General features: G+C 53.1%; 1 protein-coding gene and 1 long non-coding RNA gene across 4 annotated transcripts in view; one reads left to right on the top strand and one right to left on the bottom strand.

Moving 5' to 3' along the window:
- The window catches only part of Srrm3 (serine/arginine repetitive matrix 3), a 43,359-nt gene that overhangs the window by 4,618 nt on the left and 16,629 nt on the right, over positions 1-22,112 (top strand). For both annotated transcript variants that reach the window (XM_070033639.1, XM_070033638.1), the window contains exons 2-9: positions 11,609-11,844; positions 13,191-13,292; positions 18,805-18,936; positions 19,012-19,092; positions 19,324-19,353; positions 19,750-19,812; positions 19,956-19,991; positions 21,975-22,025. In XM_070033639.1, coding sequence (XP_069889740.1) covers positions 11,612-11,844; positions 13,191-13,292; positions 18,805-18,936; positions 19,012-19,092; positions 19,324-19,353; positions 19,750-19,812; positions 19,956-19,991; positions 21,975-22,025 — 728 coding nt within the window. In that variant the 5' untranslated portion in view covers positions 11,609-11,611. The remainder of the gene's footprint in view (positions 1-11,608; positions 11,845-13,190; positions 13,293-18,804; positions 18,937-19,011; positions 19,093-19,323; positions 19,354-19,749; positions 19,813-19,955; positions 19,992-21,974; positions 22,026-22,112) is intronic.
- Positions 9,741-11,771, bottom strand: LOC138834866 (uncharacterized). 2 transcript variants are annotated; one of them, XR_011374280.1, is made up of 3 exons: positions 11,188-11,771; positions 10,294-10,496; positions 9,741-10,035 (listed from the first exon to the last, which is right to left on the bottom strand). It is a non-coding gene; the product is annotated as an uncharacterized lncRNA (long non-coding RNA). The 2 variants fall into 2 exon arrangements; XR_011374281.1 differs by having other exon boundaries at positions 10,294-10,474.

The following is a 22,112-nucleotide window of genomic DNA, read 5'->3' as shown; positions in this document are numbered from 1 at the left end:
GCTTGGGAAATGGAGGTAGGAGGATCTGGTCCAAGGCTAGCCAGGGCAAAAGAACCTATGTGAAAAGCAAACCAAGAGGACTTGGGGCATGGCTCAAGTGCCAGGCAGCTCAAGAACTACAGTACCACAAAAAAATTAATAAATGAATGAGATGGTATGAAAGGCTGTGGGAAAGTCTAGAAAAGCTGGATGCAGGGGAGAATGAGTTATCTAATGCATTAGAGCAGGGAAAAGCCAGGAAATAGAGGGCAGCAGGTGGGGACAGCAGGCTGGGGTGGGCCTCCAAGGACACTGAGAATCCTGTTGGAGCTGGGAAAAGTGAGTTGGAAAGTGAGCAAAGTCACACGGAAAGTCACAAGGTCATAAGTGGCCGGGTTAGGGAGACAGAACAAGAGGGACACCAGGACAGGAGGCAATGGCACAACTGAAGACGGGAAGAGATGGACCCCTGGGAGATTTGACCAGGCCAGAGCTCCAGACAAGGGTGTCCAGGAAGGAAGGACAACCCAAGGGTGGGGCCAGAAAGAAGGGCAGGTGACCTCTAGCCCACCCCCATTTGAGGCTTCAGGTTGGCAGAGTGGTCGTCATGTTTATAGGAGTCACCAATCCACCCAATCAGGGCTCTAGAGGGGGCTTCTGAGGGGCAGGAGCTAAGCTGAGACTCTCAGTGGTCCCATTGTCAGGAAGTCCCGCCTCCTCCCTCATCTGACCTGGACACATGGGTCTTGGTTCTTGTGACCCTCCATTATTCTTCCCAGAGTACTTTCTCAGCTCTTCCTCTTGAATACTGTCTGTCCTCTGCTCTTTGGACAGCAGAAAGCGTGTATGGGCCTTCATAGCTTCATGTGGATTCATCAAACTCTGAACTAAAAAAACCAAAACCCTCCATTGTCATTTCTTTGGTCGGTGCTGGACACTGGGTAGAGGAAGGAGGGTGGAAGTGAGGCTGACACACTGAGAGCACTTGTGGTGGGTGAGGTGCAGGTTGTATGGGAATGTGCAAGAGCATGGGCCAGGGCTGTCTGCCTGGGTGACTTCCGAGGTGGGGGGTGAAAGGGGGGAGCATGTCTGGCAAGGGGACAGCAGGAGCAGAGAGAGGAGGAGAGGTCACCACCATGCACTGAAGAATGAAGCAGCATGGGAGGGTCAAGGGTGGGACCAAGGATCCAGGGACCCAGCTGGAGAGGAAGGCCTTATGGGGATCACGTGTGCCAGGCAAACCTCATTCTCCCACAGACAGCTTAGAAGACAAAGAATGTTCCTGGCACAGAGCTGTTTCAGGACAGTCACACCCGAAGGGTGAGCGTGATTTGAACAGATGGAGAGAATGGGAGGGGGGGCAGGGGTGTGTTTTCAGGACACAGGTCACGTGGCCCAGGACCAACCCAGGACACCTAGAAACCACTACAGCCCTGATTTGAAAATGCAGAATCCCTGCTTCTGTATTTCTACAACAATCTGTGATGAGCAGTTTCCTAGGTCTTACTCCTAAGGATGGATTTAGGATCTAAGTTTGGGTCTGGGGGTCTGCACTTTTTCAAGCTTTGTCCTCTGTGTATGTATATGAGTGTGCATGTGCATGTGCATTTACACTCATGCACATCAGTCCTGGGGCTTGAACTCAGGGCCTGAACACTATCCCTTAGCTTTTTTTCCCCTCAAAGCTGGTGCTCTACCACTTGAGCCACAGCTCCACTTCCAGCTTTATGTTGATTAATTGAACATAAGAGTCTCATGGACTTTCCTGCCCAGGCTGGCTTTGAACTGAGATTCTAAGTTCAAAGGGATCCTCATTAGCTAGGATTATAGGTATGAGCACTGGCAACTGACTCGATGTTTGACTTTGATCTCCTTTGGAATCTTCCCAGACTCTGCTGTGGGCGTTGGAACATCTCACTCTTCCTTAGGGCATCTTGTGAAGTGGAAAGCTACAGCAGAGGGAAACTGAGGCACAGAGCTACTCCCCCCCGCAATGTCGTCCATACTTCTCAGATCAGAAGTGGTGCTGCCATGGGGCCAGTTCCTCTTTGAGTGTGAAGGGCCAGTTGCTCTTGTCCTTTATGGGAGGTCACAGTGCATGCTCAGGTGCCATTCCTTTCTAGCACTGCTCTGCAGCCTGCAGAAGTCCTGTGGCCCTGATGAAGGGGGAACACTAGGAGGTGCTTGGTTTGGAGAGGCAGTAGCAGCAGATGCAGGGGCTCCACTCCAGAATCTGCTTGCCTCAGATGGAAGGCCCTACTCCTCTGTGGGCCTGTCCCCCTTGGCCAGGGACCTGGGAGGAGCTGCTAGCTAGAATGGGGTTCAATTCCCACATGGAGATTCTGGACTGATGGCAGTGCCGGTGGAGGCTTGGAGAGACCACTCTACATAAGAAGTGTCCCCTCCCAGTGCAACCTGAAGGGCTCCCCCCACCAAATCATCACCCCAATCCCTCAGGAGCTATGGGTTATTGTCAATGATGTTGTTAATTAACTGCTTAATTAACTATTTAGGCTAATCAGATTAATTGACATTAATTGGTTGCCATTTGTCAAGGACCCTGGAAAGCTGTGCCTCTTGGAGTTGAAGTGTGTGCCAGGGGGTGCTGGCCAGGGGGGTTAGGAAGAGCTTCAGTGAGCTGCAGTGTAGCTGGCAGTGAGCAGTTAGCAAGAGAGGCAGGACCAAGGGCACCAGAGCTGCTGCCCAAGGTTGACCATCTAAGGGCAGAACTCAGAGATGAGCCCTTGTGCTTAAAAAGAAAAGATTGTCAGCTGGGTGTGGTAGTGGAGGCCTGTAATCCCAGCACTGAGAAAAACCCTGAATTCCAGAACAGGCTGGGTTACATAGCAAAACCCTGTGGAAGGAAGGAAGGGAGGAAGGAAGGAAAGATAAAAGGGAAGGAAGGAAGGAAGGAAGGAAGAAAGGGAGGAAAGGAGGGAGGGAGGGAGGGAGGGAGGGAATTTTTGTCCTACATCCCCAAAAGCCATAAAGACCTTTTTAGTGGGGAGAGATCTTAAAATCCTAAATAAGCTGTGATGTAAGTAGGTCACCACATAACAATGGCTGGGTTGCAGTACACATATTCAGTCCAAAAACAGAAGAGGGAGATGAGCAATATAGGGTTGATAAAATATGCAAATATTAAACTGTGATCAAATGATTCCATTTGCATTATTTAGTCAGTTACAGCCCCTCCAGCCCACAGTACATTTTAATGCCTGTTTCAAAACACAACTTACAGTTTTAAATTATAGCACTTGAAACAACAACAGAAAGAAAAAAAAAACTACTATGAAACGCATCCTACGTTTTAGGAGAAAAAAAAGGCAACCCACTCAAAAATAAGAGTGCGAATGTCTTCAGAGCCATTTTCTCAAAATCAAATGGTTCCCATATGGGTTCCAGAGCTTACTCTGTAATCTTGTCTGGACTCTCCCAGTGACCCCCTGGGGTCCCTTCCCCTGGCTAGGCCTCTGTGTCCCCCAAGTGACAAGTCCTTTGTCTCTCTTCCTAAGAGAGTGATGTGTGTGCATGGGACACAGGAGATGAGTTCTGAGTATACTGAGACACATACAAGCAGGAGGAGAGAAAGTGGTCCTTTTGGAAGGGAGGGTCAACGCTCCCCCTACCTCAACATGGAGGGAAGTGATTTCTCAGCAAGGAAGGCTCCCAGCTTGGTGACAGAAGCCTTTAGTGTGCTAAGAAAAGACACACAGATGAATATGGGGTCCCCCCCCCTTTCTTTCTCTCTCCCCCTTTACTGCCCGATCCTGCAGCCCCTGGGGGGAGGAAGGACCGGGAGAGACTAGAGGCTGTTGCCTAGCAACAAGAGGCACATCTGGATGGATAGGGAAAACAGGCGATGCTCCAGCCCCCAGCCCAGCTCTCTCTGTCTCTCTTTGATCTCAGCCAGCCCAGCAGGAACCTGGGGGGAGATGCCCAAGGCAGCCTGCCTGATTAGAGCTGAGTCAATAGAAGGAATTTTCCAGAATGAGATGGCATAGTTGTTGGAGAGCTGTGTCCCTGGCTTCTCCCAACACCCTTTGCTGGAGGCTGGAAGGGGGCTGTCTGTCTGGCCCCCACCCTCTCTGCTCCTAGCACATGAGTAGACACATGTGCCTTTCAACTTGAATCTTTTCAATCTTGAGCTGTTGAGGAACTCAGAGTCCATGAATCCCTAATCCAGGTCCTGACACTGGGTCCAGATGAGGAAAACTGAGGCTGAAGAGGAAAAGAGACCTGGACATACAGTATCTAGTCCATCTTGCCTTCTTCAGGACCTGGGAGAGCTGGTCCTGGGGAGAGGGGAAGGGGGCTGTATTAGCTGGGAGAGTTCATGGCTCCTCTGATGACAGGGTCAGCCCCAGAGGCCAGCATGGCTGGGCCTCAGGAAACTCAGGGACCTGTGCCAGGGCCTCTGGCATGCATGCTGCCTCCTGGACTCAGCTCAGCATCTCCAGACCTTCCTCCAAGGCCAGGAGCCCATCCCTAAACCCCCTCTAGCTCTGGAAGCCTCCAGGAAGGCAACCAAAGGCTCTTAGGAGAAACAGGGTGGGTTGGCTATGGATTAGGTCCCTTTGTCCCATGAGAGTGCAGGGAGGGGGGCATGGAAGTCGTTCTTGTGGTATGGATGCTGGCTTCCCAGCGCTCTTCTGCCTCAACTGGTCTGTTTTCAGTAGCTCGTACTGCCTGTTCTGGTCCATTCCACCCACTCAGTGGGCCAGGAGTGCTGCTGTCCAGTGCTGTAGCTCATCTGAGATGCAGGCTGGGCCTGGCCAACCGAAGGCTTCGGTGGCCTGTCCAGGCTGCTGGGGCCTGTGCTGGTCTCACCTGGGCTACATTTCCTGGCATTGGGACCTCGTTAAGCAGTGCATAGCAGTGGGTTTTATCCCTGGGGACCTGCCACCCAGATTTCTGGCTTGGGAATTCAAATCAAAACCTCCCTCCCTCCCACTATTTAGATGAAGCTGGGCCCCCATGTGGTTTGTGCAAATCACAACAGACTGGGCATATTTGGGGTCAGGAACTAAGAAGGTTTCCCACTGGGAACCTTGGAGATGGTGTGGGAAACACAAGTAGTGAGATTGCCATCTGAGCAGACAGTCCCAAAAGGCTTCCCTGTGCCATGGTGCTAGGAGCAGGAACACAGACCAGCCCAATTATGGCCTCAGTCCATCTGGGATTGAACAGAGCAGAATAAAGTAAGCCAAGGAGCCCCATGGCAGCCAGTGAGTGAGGCGTCCCCTGCAGATGTCTTTCCAGTCAATCAGGAGAGGCTTCTCGGAGGAGGTGATGCTGGAGGTCTTGCAAGGATGGGAGGAGGAAGGGCATTCTGGGCACAAGGAACAGCATGGGCCATCAGATTCCTGGGTGAAACGAGATGGGAATTTGCTTGAGGCTGGACAGGTTGCCCGGACACACATGCCAACAAAACAGCCTTTCTTCCATGCAAGCCAATCCTGAGTGCCCATTTTGGCTCTGGGAACCGTGCTAGCTCAGCCAAGAAGAAGGGACAGGCCAAGCCCTGCCTAGGCACAGCTGAGCCAGCCCTAGATTGGACGGAGGCAGACAGGAGAGGGGGAGTCACAGTGGATGAGGTGAAGGGACAACGCAGCAGCGGTGCTGATGCGCTCACAGGCAGGACTTCCTGCTCGCCCGCCCCCTCCCCCAGCCTGGCGCAGGCAGCTCAACTCAGGGGCTCCCTCCAAGGCCTTCCTCTGGCTCCAGCAGGGGCGCCGGAAGCTCCAGATGCTGAATTATTTAAAGGAAGGCTTTCAGCGCTTCTCCCTTTCCAGCCGCCTGCCCGCTACATCTCCTGCAGTGTTGGGTAACAGCACCACCTCCCAGGAGACGGAGGGGCCACTGGAGCCTTCCTGCCCCAGCCTCCAGCCTCCCGTGGCTGAGTCTTAAACAGAGACTGATCTCCAGGGGACTGGGCTGGCTGGAGTCTGTGAAAGGTGATCTGTTGGTCGGCTAGCTTCCATGCGTTTGTGCCACTGTGGAATGATGCCACCATGACCCGACCTGATTTATTGGGATCTGTAGCTCTTTTTTCTTTTTTCCATTCTGTTGTGGTTGTGGGTGCATGGCTCATGCCCATCCTCAGGCTTAAAATCAGGGCTTGGGCGCTGTCCCTTTGTTTTTTCCACTCAAGGCTGATACTCTACCACTTGAGCCACAGCTCTCCATCCAGCTTTTTGCTGCCTAACTTGGAGATGACTTTTCTTCTGTGATCCTCAATCCTCAGATCTCAGCTTCCTGGGTAGCTGAGATTACAGGCATGAGCCACCGATGCTGGCTAGGGATTTGTATTTCTTGTGTTGTTAACCTCACGGGTTGGCATAGCTTATAGGTGACAAGAACATAGGGTATATTTTGTGCCAGGGCACTGCATTGTATGTATATTCACTGCTTAGGGAGCAACCCATTGCACAGATGAGGAAACTGAGGGGTAAAGTCAGAGCACCTAGGAGGTGTTATGGCCCCCGGGAGGTGGGGCTGGCTCTTTTGCTGCTTGATGTGCACAGAGCTGTCTTCGCTGCTGTGGATTTTCCTCTCTGTGAGATCTGACCTCTTTCCGCAGGGCAGGAGCCACCAAGGCAAGGGCACCAGACTCATGACCTCCCTGGCTCAACACCCTCCTTGGCTCCCTCCCTCTTGTCTGCTGGGGATGGACTGGCTCTGAACACCTTTGCCTGCCTCCCCTCCTGGCTGGCCCTGAGCTCAGCTGCCCTACAACCATGCTGCCATCTTGCCTCTCACATCCCGCCCCCTCTGCCAAAATGTCTCCTCCTCCTTCTTTGTCCTGCCAACACTTACTCTGACTCAAAATCTCTCTTCTAAGCGGGGCACCCATGGCTCACATCTGTCATCCTAGCTATTCGGGGAGGCTGAGCTCTGAGTTCAAGGTTGAAAGCCAACCCGGACAGGAAAGTCTGTGAGACTGTTATCTCCAAATAGCCACCCAAAAGCCAGAATTGGAGGTGTGGGTCAAATGGTAGTGCACCAATCTGGAACAAAAAAAGCCAAGCAAGAGTGAAAGACCCTGAGTTCAAGCTCCAGAAGACCTACCAGCTTGCTCCTCTTCACTCATCCCAGCTCAGTCTAAAGTGTCTGTCACATGTCCCCAGTCTGGAATTTTAAACATCAGTGCCTCTCCCCTGCATCTTTCATTCACTTGAGGTACAGGCGTGTCTTTTTTTTTTTTTTTGGTCGGTCGTGGGGCTTGAACTCTGGGCCTGGGCACTGTCCCTCAGCTCTTCAGCTCAAGGCGAGTGCTCTACCAATTGAGCTACAGTGCCACTTCCGGTTTTCTGGTGGTTTATTGGAGATAGGAGTCTCACGGTCTTTCCTGCCCAGGCTGGCTTTGAACCGCAATCCTCAGATCTCAGCCTCCTGAGTAGCTAGGATTACAGGCGTGAGCCACCAGCACCCGGCTACAGGCGTGTCTTGAGTGTCAGCCTCAGCCTTGAGCTCACGGGCCATCTCCAGGTGCTGTGCCTCTGACTCTTGGCTGGGGATGAAGGGAAGGCCAATGTGCCCTGGCTCCAGTCACATGGCTTTGCCTGGGCCCACTCCCTCTCCCGGGCTGGAGCTGGCAGAGGGTATGGGCAGGGGCATCCCTCAGGGAACATGACCATGTCTTGGCATAGCCTGGCCTCCATGCCAAGGACTGGGCATAAGGAACTCGCCCACATTCCTTGGCCTTGGCAGAGATAGTTCTCCTTTTCCAGTTCTCCTTTTCCAGTCTGATATACTATCATGACAAACCACTGTCACTGCAGACTTGGGTTTTTTGTTTTTACAAGACCCAGATTCCCTTTCACACCTAAGTACCCAGTTGTATTGTGTTTGTCAGTTCTGTCACGTTCCTGACAGGTACAGAGAATATTTTCTCTCCAGGAAATTCAGTAGGCTGAGTGTCTGTACTCATGTTCTCTCTCTCTCTCTCTCTCTCTCTCTCCCTCCCTCCCCCACCTCTCTCTCTCTGCCTTTACAAGGGTCTCATCCAATGTCCATGGTCCCAGCTTCCAACATGAAGCCTTCCTCCTGGCTTGGCATGGTGGTGCACATCTGTAGCCAGCCCCAGCTATTTGCAAGGAAAAAGAATTGAAGGAGCACAGTCTGAGGCTACCCCCAGGCAAAAAGCAGGACATACACCTGCATAGTGCACTTGCGCACGCGTGTGTGTCACATGCACTCCCACACAGAGATGCAAAGAGAGCTAGAGGTATAGCTAAAATGGCAGAGCCCCTTTCTAACAAGTACAAGACCCTGAGTTCAAACCCAGTCCTGTGGGGATGGGGAAGAGAATCTCATACTCCCCCTCAAGAGACTACCACACCCCGGGGCTTAGCCTGAGCAGCTCTGCTTCTGGACTTCATGCTTTACCTGGGGAAGATTCATCGTTCAAACACAATTCCCCTTGTAAGACCTCTCCTGCAAGCCCAGGCAAAGGCAGGTACCCTCCTTTGTCCTGCAGCATGGGTCAGGAGCGTGGATAGAGCAGTATAGACCTGTCACCATCTCCAGCTTGTGGCTAAAATAGTGAAAGAATGAGTAGTCCCACTTGGCCATCTCCATTTTACAGACAGGAAAACGGACACGCTGGGCAGAAGTGGGGGAGCTGGAATTCACATGAGTCTTCTCTCTGTCCAGTACTTCTTGCCTAAGGATTCTTATCCTTTAAGAGTGTGGGGGCTCCATGTCAGAGGCCTAGGGAGGTCAGAGAAAAAAAGTCCCTGGGCTTGGGGAAGTTGGTACTGTCCGTGGTTCTGAAACCCAGAGCCGTGGCCAAGAGAAGCGGTGAAGGCTTGGCGGCGCGGGGAGCTGTCCGTGGTGCTGGACCCCGAGGCGTAGCCAGGGAGGGAAAGGACACTTCAGAGGCCCGCAGGAAGAAGAGTAAAGTCCTACCTCCCTCTCCCCCATAACTGGGATTATAGACGCATACCACCATCACCACCACCCCAGCTTGTTGGTTGAGATGGGGTCTTACCTACTTTTGCCCAGGCTGGCCTCAAACCTCCTCCATCCTTTTGAATAAAAGATATGCCACCTGTTTCCTGAGTCACTAGGATTACAGGCATGCATCACCATGCCCAGTCAGAGATCTCTATCCTTAATGAAGTTCTCAGCATAAGTCTGAAACAGGTGTAATCCGAACCCTTTCTCAGTCCTTCAGATGAGTGAGAGGGATTCTGAGCATCCTGTATGGTTTAAGCTCTCCTCCGGGCATCCTGCTTCTGTTGACGTAACTGAAGGTGTGGGTACACCGTGGCATTGACTCAAACCAAGTCTTTGAAAATCCCTAAATCCTTCCTAAATAGACCACTTCTAAATTATGTCTCCACCATCCCAAATTTAGAACGTTAGTTTTGGGAAGAAGCTTCAGCATGTGGTATTTCTTTCTGTCCTTCCATTTTTTCCCATCTGTTGAACTCTTATAGATTCTGACTCCATTGCCCATAAGCCTCTGATGTGTTCTTGTGACTCTGACCTTCAGGCTACTGGATCCAATACTGGGTCTGGGATGGGTGAGGCTGGAGTACTGTGGCTTTCCATCTAGATTGCCTTTTAATAAACCTTGTGAATATAGATCCATCCATCAGCCAAGAATAGTGGTGCACACCGATAATGATAATCTTAGCCACTTAGAAGGGTCAAGGCCTAAAGTCATGCCACAACCCCTCCCCCCACCAAAAAAAAGGAAGCTCTTTTTTTTTTTTTAGTGTAAATTGAGTATTTATGTTACTATTAGGATTTCTGTATAATTCGGTTTAGTGTTAGGTTTCGAGTTAGAGTTAGGGTTAGAAAAAGGGTAAGGTTGAGGGTCAAACAGAAACTTACTTTTAGAAATATAAGTCAAGGAGAATTGGGTGGGTGGGGGGGGGGGCGAGGGGAAGCTCTTATCTTAAAACTAAAGGAAGATGATCTGGGAGATGGCACCAGCCAGAAGGGTGAAGGAAAGCCTCTGGAAGGTGACGCTTGTGAGCCAGGACTTGGAAGACAACCAGGTCAAGAGCATCCCGGAGAGGGGGCAACCAACAACTGGATGGCCTAGATGTAGAAGAAGATGTAGAAGATGTAGCTCAGGCAGGACTTAACTCTGATCCTCTTGGCTGTGTGTCTCCAGAGAGCTGAGATTACAGGTGGCTACCACCACATCAAGTTTAGCAATCAAACTTGACAAGTGAGCTACCTAGGGCCAGGATTGAGAGTCTCCATACTCCACACCTGCCTGACTCAGGTGCCCAACAGACTGAGGGGTTTCCCACCTGCCAGGCCATGACCCCAATAGAATAGCAAACTGCTCACCAAGCCTGAGGCACTGGGAGTGAGCAATGCCTGTTAGGTATCTCAGGAGGAGCTCTGGCAGAAGAGGAATACAGGGCTGGTCTAGGGACAGCGGCAGGAAGACAGAAGGCTTTGGAGGTGGAGAGACTGGATTTAGGCCAGCAGCTTTGGCATAAGAGTTTCCCATGTGAGTTCACCTCTCCTGGGGAGTCAGAATGGTGCACCTGAGCATAAATGGGGACCAGACATTCAGAGAGGGGCACAGCTATCCTCAGGGACACACAGCAAGGCATGGAGTGGCCTGGCCTGGAACTCATGGAAAGAATACATGCAAGGAGCTTATGTCCCCATTATCACTGCCACTCTCATCTCCCAAACCTCTTGTGTCTCTCAGGCTTTTCTTGCCTTTCAGTTTGTGGTTTGAAATGCCCCAATCCCAACACTCTGAAGCCAGAGAGGGAAGGGCATGGGGGTGGGGAGTGTTGTCTGGCTAGTGTTACCCAGTCCTGACAAGCCCCATCCCTTCTCTTCCTCCCTTCCTGGCCCTCCCAGCCCACTCCCTGGGAAGGAGGCCTTCCTGTTGCTTAGCAACTAACAGAGCCTTGGAGAAAGGAATAGAAATAGCTCGAGGCATCTCCTGTTTAGAGGTCTTTGGTGTGCACGTGTGTGTGCTGTGCATGTGTGTATCTATCTGTCTGTCCATCTGTCTGTCTGCCCTACTTAGGGCCTAACCCAGAGGCAGGGCTTTTTTTTTTTTCCTACAAGCTATGCTGACTCCTACTCCATCTCCCAGCCCACAGTGGGGCCTGGTCACCTGAAGAGTGTCAGTGCCCCCTTTGGTCCTATCATGAAAAGCAGTATTTCCTGAACTAAGGAGGGCACAGTCCTGCGGGCTTTAATCTAGGTCAGACCCACCGTAACTTGGGCTTTTGGAGAAGCCATCCAGATCGCAATGGGAATGGAAACCACCCTGGGGTGGAGAAGGGTTGCCCGGTGTAGACCGAGAGGCAGAAGCACCCGTGACCCCCTGGACCAGGCAGGACAGTGGGCTGGGGTGGGGGTGAGCCTGAAGGCCATAACAGCTCTGCCATGGGTTCCCGCAGCACGGGCTGCGGCGGCGGGGCCGGCCGGGCCCTCGGGACACCCCGGTGCAGCCACCCCCTGGCAGGCCAGGCTGGCCCCGGCCTCCGCACCTGGGTGTGCCCAGGGCCAACGGCATGCCGGCTCTGCGGCGGATTAGCGCCGGCTCCGGCCTCAAATCCCCGAGATTAACCGGGGGCGAGCGGCGTTCAGCCGGCGGGCGGGAGGTGAGCCCGAGCGTCGGTGTCGCCCGCAGGCCATGTCCTCCACCGTCAACAACGGGGCAGCCGGCATGCCCGCCCCGCCCGACGCCGCCAACGGCTTCCCGCAGCCCGGCGCCTCGTCCGGGGCCTGGCCGCGCGCGGACGAGGAGCTGCGCGCCGCCGAGCCGGGGCTGGCGAAGCGCGCGCACCGCGAGATCCTGGACCACGAGCGCAAGCGGCGCGTGGAGCTCAAGTGCATGGAGCTGCAGGAGATGATGGAGGAGCAGGGGTGAGTGGGCGGAGCCTGGCGCCACACAGCTTGCGGGGGCGTGGCCTGACTACGGATGGAGGCGTGGCCTAGCCTCGATTGGACACGGTTGGATGTGGGTGGGGCTATGACCCCGAGCAGGTACAGTATGGACACGTGTAGGGAGGGAACTGGAGGATTGGGGGAGGGATCTGGCTGTGGCTAGGAGCAGGGCCGGCTGGGGTCCGGGGTGGGGCAGGTGTGATGGAGCTGAGTAGAGGTTTAGGGACATTTCTTCTTCTTTTCAAGACTACTGGAAACTGGAGGCAAAGAAACAGAACAAGGCAGAACCCATTCATGTAGTTTCAGAGAAAACTAGAGGTTGCTGGTTCTCTTGCACCTGCCCTAAGGATTTGAAATACAACCTGCGCCCAGTTGTCCTAAACCACCTCGGCGTATGTCCATCCCGTCTGCTGGGCTCCCAAAGCTCAGGAAGACACTGAGGCTCAGAGATAGGCAAAGGCCTTCAGGAAAGTAGGGGATCTCAATCCAGCAATCATGGCTGCTGTGGAGAACCAAAATTAACACAAGGTTGGGTGTGGAGACTCATGCCTGAAATCTTAGCTAATCAGGAAGCTGATATCTGAAGATCACAGTTTGAAGCCAGCCTGGTCTGGAGAGTCTATGAGACTCTTATCTCCAATAAACTCAGAAAAAGCCAGAAGTGGTGATGTGGTAGAGTGCTAGCCTTGAGCATAAAGAAGCTCAGGGACGGGGGCTGGGAAGGTGGCTCAGTGGTAGAGCGCTTGCCTTGCATGCCAGAGGTCCTGGGTTCGATTCCTCAGCACCACATAAGCAAAAAAAAAGAAAAAAGCCGGAAGTGGCACTGTGGCTCAAGTGGTAGAGCGCTAGCCTTGAGCTGAAGAGCTGAGGGACAGCGCCCAGGCCCAGAGTTCAGGCCCCACGACCGGACCCAAAAAAACAAACAAACAGAAGCTCAGGGACAGTGCCTAGGCCTTGAGTTCAAGCCCAATGACTGACCAAAAACAGAAAAAAACAAAAACAAAAACAAAACTAAGAACAGTGTCCAGGCTTCACAGCCTTCATTTTGTTTTTGTTTTGTTTGAGGATCTGGAGACCCCAGATGCTCCTGCCTCTGCATCCAAGCTGTTTATTTTCTGGCTGTTTGTATATTCATTTGTTTGGTTCATTGAATTGGTACAAAAAAGACAGACCTTGAGGGTCCTCAGGAATGAGGATTAGCCAAATTATCACAATCTGGGTGTGGGCCTTTGAGCCAGTGCTGGAAGGGGTTTGGAGTGGGCTGGGAGGAAGGGAGGGGGTTGAGGGACAGGAACAGAAGCCCTCACAATCCTGGTTCTCTGCAGGTACTCAGAGGAGGAGATCCAGCAGAAGGTGGGGACCTTCAGGCAGATGCTGATGGAAAAGGAGGGAGTGCTCACCAGGGAGGACCGGCCCGGGGCCCACTCGTGAGTGCTCCCCTGGGTGGGGGTAGGGCAGCAGTCCACAACCACAGGTCTCTCTAGGTGCTCTGTCAGATAGTTGGAACTAGGGTGGATGCAGGAAAGGAACTATCAGCCCCACTGCCAGGGTCTGAGCATCTCCTGTGGCTTACCTGGGTTCTGTCTGTGTCTTAGCAATAGAGGGTGAGGGAAGACTGTTCAGATCTCAGCTCAGGATGCCAACATTGTCATTAACAGCAGGACCCCAGCCAAGCTCCTTCTGCACCTGTTATTCCCACTTGTAAATATGTCCTGAAAGGTAGAAACCCACACACCACTGGCAATGGGGGTATGACTGTGGTAGAGTGCTTAACAAGCAAGAATACAGCTTGAAGTTCAAAGCCTGGTACCATCAAAACAATAAACACAGGATGGGGCTGGGAATGTAGCTCAGTGGTAGAGTGCTTGCCTAACATGCATGAAACCCTAGGTTCAATTCCTCAGTACCACATAAACAGAAAAAGCCAGAAGTGGTGCTATGGCTCAAATAGTGGAACACTAGCCTTGAGCAAAAGCAGCTGAGGGACAGTACCCAGGCGCACACAAAGGGGGAGTGGGGGGCTGGAGCAAGGCTGCATTAGAAGGAGGGGTGCCAAGTTCTCTCATTGGTCCAACCCTTACAGGCGGTGGATTAGCTCCATGCCTGGAAGGTGGCATGCATTCAGGGACTGCTGCTGGCTCCAGCTCAGAAGAGCTGTCCTTGAATTAGCCCTGTTTCCCCCAGCACAAATGTCCCATGCTGTTCTGGCTAGAAGCAAAACAGGCTAGAGGAGATGCCAACGAAAAGGCTGATGGTCTTTTGCCTTAGCAGTAGAACCAGCCTGGAGAGCAGTAATCTTGTTGACATCCCAAATCCCTATCCATATTTATGCTATAAGAAAAATTGAGCTGAGCACCAGTGGCTCACGCTTGTAATCCTAGCAACTCAGGAGGCTGAGATCTGAGGCTCACGGTCCAAAGCCAGCCCAGGCAGGAAACTCAGTGAGACTCATCTCCAATAAACACTAGAAAACCAGAAGTGGTGCTGTGGCTCAAGTGCTAGAGCATCCACCTTAAGCTGAAGAGCACAGGGACTGTGCCCAAGCCCAGAGTTCAAGCCCCATAATTGACAAAAAGAAAAAAGAAAAACCGATATAGCTGGGCATCAGTGGCTTACATCTGTAATCCTAGCTATTCAGGAGGCTGAGATCTGAGGATCATGGTTCAAAGCCAGCCCAGGCAGAAATGACTCTGTAAGACTCTTATCTCCAATTAACCACTCAAAACCTGGAAGTGGTGCTGTAGCTCAAGTGGTAGAACCATAGCCTTGAGCACAAAGAGGTACATGGACAGTTCTCAGGCTCTGAGTTCAAGCCCCACAACTGACAAAAATAATAATAACCAATGTGCTGGGCACCAGTGAAACACCTATAATTCTTGCTTCTCACAAGGCTGAGATCCAGAGAATCACAGTTCAAAGCCAGCCCAGGCCAAAAAATTTGACTCTACTTCCAAAATAACAAGCAAAAACTGGGCTGGAGGTAGAGTGCCAACCCAGCAAGCAGCTCAGATTCTCATCTTTTTCACATGTAATCTTATATGTTGCATGTGCTCTATATATAAGGTGAAATATTAATGATGTCCTAGGCTTGTTCTGAGTGCTCCATGATTAAGTGAGATAAATTCACATAAAGTGTTTAGAATACTGCCTGGCAAGCCACATTAGTCACAGAGCCATATTGCTCTGCACTGTGAGATGCTAGATGAGTGACTCCAAGGTCTGGGTAATCTTTGATCCCACCAGCACGGACCTGTGACAGGCAAGGCAGACAGGGAAGACCCCTCACCTGGAATCCCCCCTCCTCTCCAAACTCTACCCCCTGCCAACTGGTATGCTCCAGTCAATGGGAACAGACTGGAAGGTTCAGAGAAGGGAAAGAAGAACAGGGAGAAAGTGGTCCATCAAAGAGATTCAGCCTGGGACTGTGGCTTAGTGGTAGAGTGCTTGCCTAGCTTTCATGAAGCCCTGGGTTGGATTCCTCAGTACCACATACACAGAAAAGGCTGGAAGTGACTCTGTGGTTCAAGTGGTAGAATGCTAACCTTGAGCACAGAGAGGCTCAGGGACAGCGCCCTGAGTTAAAGCCCTAGGACTGGCAAAAAAAAGAAAATGAAAGCTGGGCGCTGGTGGCTCACGCCTGTAATCCTAGCTACTCAGGAGGCTGAGATCTGAGGATCGCGGTTCAAAGCCAGCCCGGGCAGGAGAGACCATGAGACTCCTATCTCCAATAAACCACCAGAAAACCGGAAGTGACGCTGTAGCTCAAGTGGTAGAGCGCTCGCCTTGAGCTGAAGAGCTGAGGGACAGTGCCCAGGCCCAGAGTTCAAGCCCCATGACCAACCAAAAAAAAAAAAAAAAGAAAAAGAAAAAAGAAAAAAAAAGAAATGAAATTCAGCCAAGCCCAGAATTGGGAACTCAGAAGGCCAGGACTGGGCTACAGGTGTGGCTCAAAGGGCAGAATATCTGCCTAGCACACAGGAGGACGTGTGAAGGACAGGATGGAGGGAAGAAGGGAGGAGAGAAGGAGAGAGGAATGGAGGGAGTGGAAAAGAACATTTTTCAGGCCAGAACAGGTCCTGGAGAAGACGCTACTCACAAAGAAGCAATTTTATTTTGTAAATAGCTTTGGTCTTTTTGTGTCTGGGATCAGCTGAGGCTCCCTCCCCACCCACCCCCGGTCACCTACTCCTTACTGTCCATACACTTTGTCATTTTGCCACAGGCTATATTTTATGTGTCAGGCATTTGTGTAGCTGATGAGCTATGGGGAGGCTGTGTGGAAGCATGGGGGTTGGACATGTCAGCCGAGGGAGTTAGAAATTCCGGAACAGGGACAGGAGGTGGGCCTCAGGCTTCAGAAAGAGGAATGTGAGCTGGGCACGGGTGGCTCACGCCTGTCATCCTAGCTACTCAGAAGGCTGAGATCTGAGGCTTGCAGTTCGAAGCAGGCCTAGGCAGAAAAGTCCATGAGACTCTTTTCTCTAAGTACCAGTAAAAACAAAACAAAGGGCTGGGAAGTTGGCTCAGTGGTAAAGCGCTTGCCTTGCATGCCTGAGGCCCTGGGTTCCATTCCTCAGCACCACATAAGCAAAAAGAAAAAAAGCCAGAAGTGGCGCTGTGGCTCAAGTGGTAGAGCACTAGCCTTGAGCTGAAGAGCTGAGGGACAGTGCCCAGGCCCAGAGTTCAGGCCCCGCGACTGGACCCAAAAACAAAAACCAGAGGTAGAGCTGTGGTTCAAGTGGCAGAGTGCCAGCTTTGAGTGAAAAAGTGACCAGGACATGAGTTCAAGCCCCAGTAGACAGAAGAAAAACATAAAAAAATGCAAAAGGTTTGAAGCAGGTGGGGGCGGCTTGGTTCTGTGGGGGCAGGAGAATGGAATCTCTCCATCACCCCAGAAATTCCTCCCTGCTACTCCACAGTCTTGCACAGGCTAGGCAAATACTCTACCACTGAGCTACATCCCCAGCTGGATGTAGCACAGGCTGACCTTGAACTCATGATCCTCCTGCTGCCATCTCCCAAATGCTGGGATTACAGGTGTGCACTACCACACCGATTTTTTGGGGGGGGGGTCCAGGCGGTTCTGGGCTTGAACTCAGGCCCTGGGCATTATTGGTCCCTGAGCTGCTTCTTCTTCTTCTTCTTCTTCTTCTTATTATTATTATTATTATTATTATTATTATTATTATTATTATTATTATTTATTATTATTATTTTGTCGGTCGTGGGGCCTGAACTCTGGGCCTGGGCGCTGTCCCTCAGCTCTTCAGCTCAAGGCTAGCGCTCTACCACTCGAGCCACAGCACCACTTCTGGCTTTTTCTACTTATGTGGTGCTGAGGAATAGTACCCAGGGCCTCATGCATGCAAGGCAGGCACTCTACCACGGAGCCACCTTCCCAGACTCCCTGAGCTTCTTTTTGCTCAAGGGAAGCACTCCACCACTTGAGCCACAGTACCACTCCTGGCTTTTTCTGTGTATGTGGTACTGAGGGCTTCACGTATGCCAGGCAAGTATTTTACCACTAAGCTACGTTCTCAGCCCTACCACTGTGATGTAATTTTTTTTTTACTCTGCAGCTGTGACCTTCCTCGAAGGCCAGAATGGGTCTTCCAGGCAGAGGTTGCAGAGTCTCTGCCTCTGAAGTGCAGCCTCTTTTCCCCTAGAAGAGGAGTTAGTGGTATTCAAGAGCTGTCAGAGGCCAGCTGCCCGATAACGGCCACCACGTGTGGGATGACAGTCACAGCCAGGCCTTAGGCCAGGAGCTTCACAACAATCTCCCTTAATCCTCTGCCCAAAGCTAGGATAACCTCCTCCTTGTAGAGTAAGAACCTTGAGGCTCGGCCAGCTTGGTCATGCCTGGCTTCACACCCGTCTGTGTGCTCCAAAGCTGGTATCCTGACACCTGGCCTTCCAAGCCCTGGGCTCCCTCCTAGGCCTAGGGAAGGGTGAGATGGGGGGCCAGCCCCTGGAAGGGAGGGGCTTCTCCTGAAGCCAGCCCTAATGACCTGGGAGATGGAGGCCACCACCCTGGGGCGTACTACCCCCGAGCCTGGGCTGTGGAGGTCACTTCTAAACTTGTACAATAGAAAAGGAGGCTGCCCAGCACCTGCTACCTCTGCAAATCCTCCCACCTCTCAATCCCCACTCAGCTGCAAGGTTGGCTCAGGGAGGGAGTGGCAGACTCAGGTCACACAGCACTCAGAATGGGGTAAGGGCTGCTCTGGAGCTTGGAAGCTCTTGCATTAGGCCCAGGAGGAAGCAACCAAGAAGAGCCACTGGGACAGACAGCCATGACAGAGGCTGGCCAGGAGGTACAGGGCAGGAGGTGGGGGTCCCTGCGGAGAACACTGGAAGCTCAGAGATGGATGCCGAGCCTGGAGGCTGCAGGGGCCACACCCTCCTGCACCCCCTGCCACCGGCGTGATTGATGGAGGCAGCTGGCATCAGGAAAGGAGCCGCAGGCTGCAGAAGGGCGGGCAGGGTGAGGAGGGGAGAAGCTATGAATATTTCAGAGGCTGAGAACCAGAGGAAAGGAGTGGAAGAGGACAAAATGGGAAACAAGGGTGAAGTTGGGGGCCCCTAAGGCAGGGGAAAGAGGCTCTTTGAGGCAAGGGATTAGCGATGGGAAGGGGGACAGGAAGGGCAGCGGGGCCTAGGGATGCAGGGATCAGAATCGGGGCTCTGGGAGGGCTCAGAAGGGGATGGAGGGCAGGGAGGGGAGTCAGGAGGGGTCCCAAGGGTGAAGGCCAAGATGGCTGTGTGGGGGCTCCTTCTTACCTTTTGCAAAACATCCCCTCCCCCGCAGAAGGTTGGGGGCTGCGTGGGCACCGTCCCGCAGATCCCCGCTCCCGCCCGGCCCCCCAGGGCTCCCCCTGCAGGTCTCTGGGTGCGGGATGGCCCAGGGTGCCGGGTGGTCAGCGTCCCTGTCGCCGGCAGCTTGACGGAGACCCCGCGGCTGGCCGAGGGCGCCGAGCCCAGCCTGGGGTACGAGGCCTTCGAAGAGGAGGACGAGGGCCCCGAGGACTGCGGCTGCCCAGCCGCTTGCTACCGCGGGCACCGGGGGTACAGGTGAGCGGCTGCCGCGGCCAGGGGTGGGGCGGGCAGAGCGGGCCGCGCCCGCTCACCCCAAACCCTTCTCCCCAGGACCAAGCACTGGTCCAGCAGCTCCACCTCGCCCCCACCCAAGAAGAAGAAGAGGAAGAAGGGCGGCCACCGGAGAAGCCGGTGAGACAGGCCCGAGCCCCCCAGCCCCAGCCCGGCCCCTCTCCACCAAGGTCGACTCCCCCCTCCCACCGCAAGCCCTCCAGGGACCACCGACAGTGCTCCCTTCCCCGCGGGTGGTGTTCACTGGGCCCCTACCCTATCTCAACTTCCTCCATTCCCAGTCCCAGTGTGCCCTCTAGAACCCCGACTAACCCTGTCCTTCTGTCCTTCCTCCCTGGCATCCATTCTCAGCAAAAAGAGGAGACTAGAGTCGGAGTGCAGGTCAGTGAGGAGGGTGGCAGGGCATGTTGGGGCCCCGGGAAAGGGTGGCAGTGGGTGGCAGGTGCCAGGGCCACCTCCAGGAGCAAGAGACCGGGGCACCCCAGGGCATCAGCTCTAGACACAGACAGGGGCCCAGCTTTTGCTTACCAAGACCAGAAATCCCACCACTAAGGCCTCTAACCTTCAGGTTTGAAACCACAATGGCTCATGATGCCAAGGGGCTCGGGAAAGGTGACACGGGGCAACATGGGCAGCACCATCAAACACTCCCTGCCAGCCTCACCTATGGGCCTCGGGTCACCCATACAATGGGGGAGGCAGGAGCCCCTCCCAACTTCCGTGTCAGGGATTCCCAGCTGCCCTGCTAGCTCACAAGAGCTACCCCTGTGCCCGCAGCTGTGGGAGCACCTCACCCCTGCGCAAGAAGAAGAAAAGCATGAAGAAGCACCGCAGAGACAGGTATTCCCTCCTCCCTCCCCCTCCTGCCCTGCCACCTCCTCTGCACACCCTGGGCCTAGGTCCTGAGCTGTGCCCATCAGCGACCCCCACCCCACCCCGCCAGGCCACCCCAGGCAGGCTCAGGCCTCTTTCTCATTCTCCAGGTCTGATTCTGGGTCTCGGAGGAAAAGACGGCACAGGTAAGTGGAGCTTGCAGAGCAGGGGGAGGCTGATGATGGAGAGGGTGGAGTCTCCGTTCCAGGTGGGGGAAGCAGAGCCTCACACACCATGTTTACAACCCCTGCCTTGCCCCAGGAGTCTCAGGTGGCCCTAAGAACTTCTAGACAACTTCTAGTGCACTGTCTGGGGGTGGCTGTGGGGGTGCCCTTTTCCCAGACAGAAGGGCCTTGAATTATCAGAGAAAGGGACGTGCTAGACAGGGCCTCCCAGAGCTGAGTCTCACTGGGTAGGAGACAGGGCCAGCAGACTACAGCTAGTGATGGAGTTTCTGGGGGTAGGTGCCAGACCCCAACATGCCTGATGGCCAGGCCTGAAGCTGGCCTTCACCCAAGTGGGGCTAGACCACAAGAGGCCCCAAGCAGGACTGTGACTTATTCAGAACTCTTTGGGATCTGGGCCCCAGTGGTTCATGCCTAATTCTAAGCTACTTAGGAGGCTGAGATCTCAGGATCCTGGCTCAAAGCCAGCGTGGGGCAGACAAATCTGAGACCCTTATTTCTAATTTCTAATCAAGTGGTAGAGAATCAGCCTTGAACAACAACAACAAAAAAAAACTAAGCCAGAGCTCAAGACCCTGAGTTCAAGCCCCATACCAGAGGAAGGAGGAGCAGGAGGAAAGAAAGACTGGGGTAGAGGAGAGGGAAGACACCAAGGCAGAGTGGAGCAGAAGGATGCTTCCAGAGTAGAAAGCCCAGCATGGGAGACAGTCATGGACCAATCACATTCTCAGAAGCAGCTTTGGAGCTGGACCCTCTAGTCCACCTCCCATTAGCCCTGAAAAGGGGCAGAGTCCAAAGCCCCTTCCCCGTAATGAGAATTTGTTAGAGGCCACCTGCTAGGTAGAAGCAGAGACTGAACACCTAATCTTGCCTTCCAGTCTCCTCAGTTTAGATCATCCCCTTCTCCCCCAACCCAATCCAGTGTCTGAGTTAATGTAGGTCTCTACTGCCCCCCAGTGGTAGCCATCTGCTTGCATAGAACCTCTGCCAGAAAGGGCCCGAGCTCGAACAGCCTTTTGGGGAACCCCAGAAAAAGGCTGCCAGTTTTAGAGCCCACACCCTCAGCCTCTCAGGCCTGCCCCACACATTCTGCTCCAGTAGAAAGAACATGTCAGTGCATCTTTGAATTTCTTATTTTGGCTCAGAAGGAGTAAAGGAATCTGGTGGGACCAGGGCCTAGTGAGAGGGTTGGGGAAGGGGGGGCTCTTGAGGCCTAATCAGAATCTTCACCATCCTTCTGTCAAAGGCAGAAAGAGTGAGGCTTTGGAATCTACCCCCCAGACAGATGTAAGGGAAGAGGGGCGGCCCCAGACATGTATACAGAAGAATCACTTAAAAGCCCCAAACATGTATACAGAAGAATCACTTAAAACAGGGAGATAGGACTGGGTGTGGTGGCACATATCTGTAATCCCAGCTGCTGAGGAAGTAGTAGGTAGGAGGATCTAGGCCTCAAGTCAACCTGAGAAAAAGTATTAGACCCTATCTGAAAAATGACTCAAGAATTGGAGGCATGATTCAAGTGGTAGAGTGCCTTAGAGTGCCTGTCTAGAAAGCTGGAAGCCTTGAGTTCAATCTCTATTACCAACAAAATAACAAAAACAAAACCAAGAAAGAACACATTTCTTCCCTAAATCCATGGTGAGCTGGCCCAGGGTTGGTCAGTGTGAGAGAAGGAGGCCCAGGACACACAGGAGTCTGTCGCAATACTGATGTCATAGGTAAGGGCCAGTCATCTTCCTATCTGGCCAGAGCTTAGGACTTAGGCTGCTCAACCTGCAAATCCTTCCCTCTTTGACAGGGAGGGATGGGCAGATGCCTGCCAATCAGAGGGCTTAGGCCTGAAAGAACAAATCTCAGGTCCATACATGGACACAGCATGGCTCCTGGGTGCCAAGGCCCTATCCACCCAGCCCTAATCAGACTTGGTCTCTGCTTCTGTAGATCTCGAAGTCCCAAGAGCAAAAGAAAAGAAAAGAACAAAGAGAGAAAGAGGTGAGCACTCTCCTACCCCATCTCCTCCCTGCAAACCTGGCCTTTTAGCATCCCAGAATGAGGCCTTTAGACACAACTCCCTAGGAT

Source organism: Dipodomys merriami, unplaced genomic scaffold (assembly GCF_024711535.1).
Source record: "Dipodomys merriami isolate MVZ:Mamm:240054 unplaced genomic scaffold, mDipMer1.0.p SCAF_22, whole genome shotgun sequence".
Lineage (NCBI taxonomy): Eukaryota > Metazoa > Chordata > Mammalia > Rodentia > Heteromyidae > Dipodomys > Dipodomys merriami.
This window is presented reverse-complemented; position numbering and strand designations above follow the sequence as displayed.